The sequence below is a fragment of the Glycine max genome, chromosome 14 (assembly GCF_000004515.6).
Source record: "Glycine max cultivar Williams 82 chromosome 14, Glycine_max_v4.0, whole genome shotgun sequence".
NCBI lineage: Eukaryota > Viridiplantae > Streptophyta > Magnoliopsida > Fabales > Fabaceae > Glycine > Glycine max.
Window position 1 is genome coordinate 3,386,761 of NC_038250.2, and position 7,768 is coordinate 3,394,528.

Consider the following 7,768-nt stretch of genomic DNA (forward strand, 5'->3'; position numbering starts at 1 on the left):
AAAAATAAATACATATACTAATACTATAAAAGTTTTTCTTGGTTATTAAATGGAAGATCATAATGTACATTACATTTATTAATTTGATAATTATCTTTAATTTTTTAATTTATTTTTTGAATTCAATTTCATCCTCTTATTGTTTAAAGTTTCAATTAAGTTTTATGTTTTTAAAAATAATTCAATTAAGTCTCCTATTTTTTTAAAAATATTCAATTAGATCCTTTATTTTTTAAAACAATCAATTTGGTCCCATTTTTTTCATCTACTCCGAAAATTTTAAAAATAAGACCAAAATTGGTGACGAAACATATATGTTTATGTTAGTCAAATACTTGTGTACTTAATGTTGCCCTAAGTTTACTGCAGCAATATGCAGTCGAATGGCAATGGGCAAAGCTGACACTGAAAAGATTAACCTCAATTTTAGTTCTTAACAACTACCAAATTGGCAAATAATTTCATAGATATCAACCACGCAATGATAATCAATTATATTTTTATTTATTTGAGTCTTTGTTCAAGTATTCCCAAGGACATAACTATGAAAATAATCCCTCAAGTCAGGGTAGTAATTAGGTAAAATTCCCTACGTAATGACTTATGATTCAAAACATTATCATTGCAAGTAAATTTCATTAAGATTAGTGGTATAAGTAGGTGAAAATCACTTGTGAATCTGAATTGATCCAAATAGTTTGAGTTAAATAATTTTTATATTTGGATCATGATTAAATCAAACCAATTAAACTCGTTGAGTTTTGAATTAGATCACAAGTTTTAATATTTGAACTCATTAACTCAATCCATTGACCTATTAATTTGTATTAAATTATTATTGTCATTATTAATATATGAATATATAATATATATTTTAAATTTAAAAAAATCAAATATTAGACTATTGATTATATACACTTATCGACTTAAATTGAACACATTCTTAATTTTGAGGATCAAAACAGCAATGATTTCATTAATTTAAACCACTTTAAATGGATTCCTATAAATACTTTGAATCTATTAACAAAAAATAGGTCTCATAGTGTTCCATTGATTTTGGTAAAAAGAAGTATTTAAAACTCATCCTCACTATACTTATTGAAACTTCTTATCTCAAATATAATATGTTTAATTTCTCATTCCCATGAATAAATAGATAAAAGTCAATAAAATGGAACAAGATGTAACAAAATCACAAAATTTTCTTTTTAATAAAAAAATTAACAAGAAACAATCATGTCATATTCATTTAATAAAAATTTTAGCTTAAAAAATATTGCGTTAAAAAAAATAAAATTAAATGTCTTGATCCGTTGACCAAACCCAAACCCAACCCGTCTACAAACGAATTAATTTGAGTTGAATTTCATTTTTTTTTCTCTTAGAAAAATCGACTCAAACCTTTCAAATGTAATTGGATTGAATCATGAATTTGATGAAATTCAATCCAAACCAACCTATTTACATCTCTAATTAAGATCATAAATATCAGAATCTATTTCCACCGTGAACAACGGCTATTTGGCTATCCGTAGGTAAAAATACGATAGCCAGCAAAATAGACACAGTATAAAATTCAACAAGCAACTAATCTCGATACACTTCCCCTTCCATGTCAGCATGGATTTAAAACTTGCTTTTCTCTCGACTCAACAGAAGCAGTAAAGTCAAGGAGCTCTTCTAAAAATACCTATTTGTAACTGTGTGTATATATATATATATATATATATATATATATATATATATATATGGACCTAACTGCTTGTTTCTGTTGCCATTTTTTGTTTATGTGACCTCTTCCTTTTCCTACTTCTCTTCACTGTGTTGTCTTCATTCGTTTCCTGCATAACAACCGCAATTAATAAACATCTAACAAATCTCTAGGAAACAAAGTTTATTTTCAGAGGATTGTAAAATTAAATTAAAACATATAACACCGTGGCTGAAACATTCTAAACATGCTAATGCAATTTAGAAATTTAATCACAGAACCACAACAAACAGTTAAATAGGAACAATGCTTGCACTGACATCTAAATTGTTTTATGGAGTTCCAAAACAACTAATAATATTTTGGCACATCATTAGATTACAATGTACAAAACATTACACTGGTAGTGGATTAAATTCAAACCAAGTTTTCTTGTTTTATGCATGTATGGTTATCAAATATTCAAATGGCCAACTGTAAGTTCCATGATCAATTGATAAAAGTAGCATAAATTAGTTCACATGTGTGTATTACAAACATCAGGATTAATCAAGATTCAAGTCATATGGTAAAAAAAAAACCTAGGTAAAATGATTCGAAGTATTTAGTCTGAATGGTTGTGATACCAACATGAATCACACTCATTTAATGATTTCACAATTATGATGGGAACTTTACCCAGATGGTGAATCAGAATTAAATCCAAAGTTTACAACCCAAGTGTTACACGCTCCAATTGAAAAAACGTATAAATTTTACTAACCCTACCTTCAAAGGACCAATATTTTGTTTTTCACTTTTCTTCTTCTTGCATGAAAGTGGGTTTGGACCCTGCAAAGTTTAAAAGCAGTATCATAAAAATATGAGAATACTAAATGGAAATCATAAGCTGCTAAAAGTAATAAAGCTTTACTCAAGTTAACTAAAACTAATGTCAAATTTAAGTTCACTTGTAAAACTGCACACACACACACATTACAAAGAAATTAATTGTTTGCATAAATGTTTCAAGTCCATATAAACAATTAACCACTGAATATGGTAACCAAACTCAAGCTAGGAAACAGATACAGCACAAGAGTAAATTATAACCTTAGCTCTTTTTCTCTTGAACTGAGGTTTATCCTTGATTTCCATACGATTCCTTGAGGTAATACCCTTCTCTACTGCCTGCACATTTATGGTCTGATCTTCTGAATCTTCAATTTCCATTATTTCAGTAATGGAATTGTTGGCTTCCTCACCAGTCAATCTATTCATTACCCTATCCTTAAATATCTGGTACTCCTTCTGTGTCATATGTAATCGTCCTTCTTCAGAAGTTTTGACATATTGCCGCTGAAATGCAGATGGAGATTCAAGGAAAAGAGCATTTCTAAGACCAAATATGAGAGGCACACCAGGTACCTGCAACAAGCAGATTAAGAAGAATTAATGTGTGTCTAAGTGTACAATTCTACACATCTTGCATCATTATGAAAGCACTTCAAATTTTAGACATAAATAACCAGAAGTTTTCATTTTTTTTCTTTTTAATGAGAAAAGCACCATACTCAATCAGAAAATGTCAAAAGTGCATAAATGACATATAGTAAGGTAATTCACTAATGGCACAAATAGGAACCCTGGCTGTACTGAAAAATGAAACACAACCATTTAAAATTCATAATGTAACAAACCAGAAATGGAAGGAACATGGGATAGACATCAAGACAGGAAGATGTTAAAGAATTTTGTATTCAACCACTCTAACAAGAAATAATGCTCTACACTTCCATCAAGCCATAATCAACCATGAGACAAGAAGCTGGACGAATTGTCCATTGAAAGCTAGCAGATGACTGAATCAGTAACACCAAGTTGGAAGATAATTCACACATTTAGGCAAGGTGATGCAACCACAATGGGATGAATAGGATTAGAAATGGGAAGATGATACAACTGGATTAGAATATAGAAGGTGTTTACTGACAGAAAATCTATATCAAATAGAATGAAAGATATGAAATGAGAGTATGAAGATACAAAGATAATGCAGATGCACTAAACAAGATACTGTCTCGTTTCCCCACAGTTCAACTATAGCAACTATTTTTAAAAATTGCTTTAATTCTGGTCTAACCAGAAGTTCCATATTCAAAATGCTAGACTGGACATGACACAAATTCTCCAAGATTGTTATTTAACTGCCAATTAAATAACAAGATCATCAATTGCACTAGTATACATCAATCAGTAACCCATCTTCCACAGATAGCAACATTAAATTGATGCTCCATTCCAATCCACCACGTCTCACTAACTAAGGTTTTGAGATAAATGGCTTTGCTCAGTTAATGAGTTTCAACGAGCTTTAGGTGTTATAACAGAATGAAAAGATATTTGTAACAACTATCTTTCAGATTATCAAAATAAGTTTGCTACCTAATATCAAGACAAATGTATTCTGAGCCCAATAGGTCGAAGTGATTCTCTCAGGCTGGATATCATTAAAAAAATATAGTTCGTTAATTAAACAAGTTTTACCACGATTAGAAAGAAAATATTAAAGAGAAAGACATATCTAACCGTTAGAATCAACGTTGAATATATATATATATATATATATATATATATATATATATATATATTATACAAATGTAACAAACCTCTTGCAACTGTTTCCGCAGGTCAGTGTCCTGACTAGCAACAAAGAAATGCTCAGAATTTTTTTCTCCAACAACCTCCATGATGCAAGCATCTGCGCTCTTACATTTTTCATGCTCACATCTGCAAATTGGAGTAAAATCAAGGTAATGATCATTTCCACAGCAATACCAGCGCTCAAATATCTCAAAACCCTAATAAACAAACAACAATGATCCTGACAAGTAGTCCACTTAAAGACTATCAGATGCTGATTATTAGGACTAAAAATACAACATTGCTTCAAATTAGTGAGCCTTTTAACATAACATTTCGCTCAAAATCATAAAAAAATAACATTAAAGTAGTCATGTATGACCAGTTCAGTCAGAATTTTAAATATACAAAAATACACACTGATCAAAGAGTATCGAACTATCAACAATAACAAGCTAAGTACTCTGATTCTGGTTATTTGATTAGGCATCATTCATGTATATAGTATTGAAACTAGTGAAGTTGAGGAAAGAATCCATTTAACAGCATATGTACCCAGCAGTAAGGTGAATTACCTTGCAACTATAAGTTTATGAGCTGCCTCGAGAGCCTCAGAATACGAGCTACCAAGTCGTTTCAACTCAGCTAGAACACATCTGCATCATCTCCACCCAACCCCCAAATTAACAAAGAGAAATAAAAAACAAAAGGTACCCAAAACAAATCACAATTCATAGTTCATACCAACGATGTTGAGCTAGGGAAAAAATGTTAATAAATCTACTTTACACATAGAGAGGGGGAAAAAAGGACCTTGTTGTGTAGAGCTTGATCGTAGCACTGAGGACATTGCCAATGGCCGTGTCAGCAGGGGTTATTCGATTCACAAGAAGGTGATGAACAAATGTGCCATCACATAGAACCTTGTAAGGCTTCCGAAAACCGAAGCAAGCAGTGTAAAACGTCAAAATCTTCCTGTGCCTCTTCTGCTTTTTCACCTTCATCTGCAACAATGCATATAACACAATCTGAAGAAAATGCGGAGACAGGGGTTAGCTCGGAAATTTAATCGGCATTAGATCATTCAACTTTTGCATAAATGCCAATCATATAATCTGGTTTCATTCAGAACCACATCCACCATTTTTGAAAGTTCACATATGATAGATTGATGAATGATGGAGTAAAGAGGAAGAGAAATTAACATTAGTTTGGCATATACTTTATACCGTCGACCACAGAGTCACGGCGGAGCAGCTGTGCGCAGCGGAGACTTTAGGTTAGGGTTGTCAGTGAGAAAAAGAACGGGGTACGAAGCTGTGCCGCCTGTACGAGGGTGCATAAGTTAACACTTATCCCACGCTTATGTTAAGTTTATTTGATTCCTTAAAATTATGAACCATACACACGGGATAAAGACATAATATAACATTTATTAAAATATTTAATATTAATTATCTTGATATAATTTATATAGCTATCAAAATAAAGAGAGATATTGGAATAAATAAAATTTGGTGTTTTTTAAAATAATTAAGTTATTTAGTTATTAAAAAGATAAAAATAAAAATATCATGTCTTTTTAATACTTTATACCCATAAAAAAAATTATCACATAATTTTTTGAGTAAAAAAAAATATATTTTATGTTGTCCTTTGGTTCTTTTTCAAATCAAATTTGGAACACTTATAAATTTTATTGAATAAAATGAAATTAATTTTTTTTTATTAACTAAATATTAAATGTTAATATTTTTACCAAAATAATATATTTTATGTTGTCCACTTATGTTATATCTTTAATTTAATTTTATATTTATGTTAGCTATCAAATAAGTCTAAAGTCTATCCAGCCTAATTAACTCATCAAGTGGATCGAAATAAAAGGTTCTTTTTATTTAAACTACTTTTTTAGAGTTTAGACTCATGATATTTGTAAGATGGCTAGGTCAAACTCGTTTTGCCAACTCCAGTGAAAACGAAATATGATTTTTTTTTTCAAAATGTGAGAGAATAGGGAGTAGACACTAGCAATGGAAAAAAAGTGAGCAATAAATTACTAGTTGTGAAAGCAGTAATCAACCTCAAAATGGATTTTTCAAACAAATATACACGAATCTCATTTGAAAAAGGGAAAAAATCATATTAATATGAATAGCATTGGGCGGGTGCAGACTAAGAGTCTCTTGTTGTAAGGCATTTGAACAATGGGCTAAGAGACTAAAAGGAAAGATCATTTCTTCTTTCTCTCTTTCTGATCAATGGGCTAAGAGACTAAGAGTCTCTTGTTGTAAGGCATTTGAACACAAAGGAAGAGATGTCCTTGTGTGTTTCAGAAGTTGTAAAGGATTACGAGATAGTGGAACTCCCAAGCGGATTTCTTGGAGACTGGACGTAGGCAACGGACTTTGTTGAACCAATATAAAAATTGTGTTTGCACTTTCTCTTCCCTTAAACTCTTTTATTTATTGTTACTTAACATTTACATTCATATTGTTTAATTTGAATCATCATTTAGAAATTCATCTTTAAGGGAACTTGGAACTTGGGTGTATAGAAATTTTAATTGGGGAATGATTTGTAAAATCTTAATTCAACCCCCCTTCTTAAGATTTATGAGGCCACATGTCTAACATTCTTAACACAAAAAAGGCGTGAATTTCGTAAAGGAAAAACAAATGGGATTGTATGTAGTTTAACTATGTCCTTAAGATGACCCTAAGTGGTATGACCCACGACTCCATTAGCTCATTGAATGAAAAATCTTAAGAAATATCCATAGAAACAAATAGGAGAATACGAGTGATCACAATCTTGAAACTCGTAGAGAGATCAGGGGTTTGAGCGTATTAGTATCCTAAATATGTTATGAATTTGTATCATTATTAGTAATAAGTTCATTACGTGTCATTGCATATTGCACATTTGAATCTGTCTTCATATTCTTTGTAGACGTTGCACCTTAACCGAATTAAAAAAAAATATTTGACTTTTTGGGGGCCTTGGATCCAACAGCTAAGATGATTGGCCTTTATATGTAGTAAACCCTTGCCACTTTGGGTTTAGTCATAGAGAGCGTGGAGTCTTTACGTGGTTGCTTCAATTTCATCCAATCCACACATTTTGGTTGATTGTTATGCTTGTTTAGTATTAGATGGTCCCATTGGCATAATTGGTTGCACACCAATTTTGGGAGTAGGTCTTTATTGGTTTTGGTTTTTCTCACTCTTATATGACGTGTTTTTGGATCACTTCTCTTACTATTTGTTGGATCGATTCTTTTTATGTTGCACAAATATCCAATCACCATCAAAGAATCAATTACAACATTAACTATGGAATTAACTCTATTGTTCCCTTGTGTAGTATTGAATAGTGTAATTGCTTCCTCAACTAAGGTTTTCGATGCTAGTTGCCTAGGAACGTAATGTA

The 7,768-nt window shown here is 31.2% G+C and overlaps 1 protein-coding gene across 5 annotated transcripts; it reads right to left on the minus strand.

The window, feature by feature from the left end:
* Positions 1 to 1,501: 1,501 nt before the first annotated feature.
* On the minus strand, positions 1,502 to 5,715 carry LOC100806716 (rRNA-processing protein UTP23 homolog). Of its 5 annotated transcripts, XM_041009235.1 has the most exons (8): positions 5,559 to 5,708; positions 5,150 to 5,364; positions 4,912 to 4,992; positions 4,363 to 4,483; positions 2,807 to 3,121; positions 2,483 to 2,545; positions 1,736 to 1,844; positions 1,502 to 1,709 (listed from the first exon to the last, which is right to left on the minus strand). In XM_041009235.1, the coding sequence occupies exons 2-7, from the start codon at positions 5,338 to 5,340 to the stop codon at positions 1,758 to 1,760; spliced, it is 858 nt and encodes a 285-aa protein (XP_040865169.1). In that variant the 5' UTR covers positions 5,341 to 5,364; positions 5,559 to 5,708; the 3' UTR covers positions 1,502 to 1,709; positions 1,736 to 1,757. The 5 variants fall into 5 exon arrangements, with proteins under 5 accessions (XP_040865169.1, XP_003545538.2, XP_006595813.2 ...); XM_003545490.5 differs by having other exon boundaries at positions 1,502 to 1,844; positions 5,559 to 5,715; XM_006595750.3 differs by having other exon boundaries at positions 1,502 to 1,844; positions 5,566 to 5,708.
* Positions 5,716 to 7,768: the final 2,053 nt, after the last annotated feature.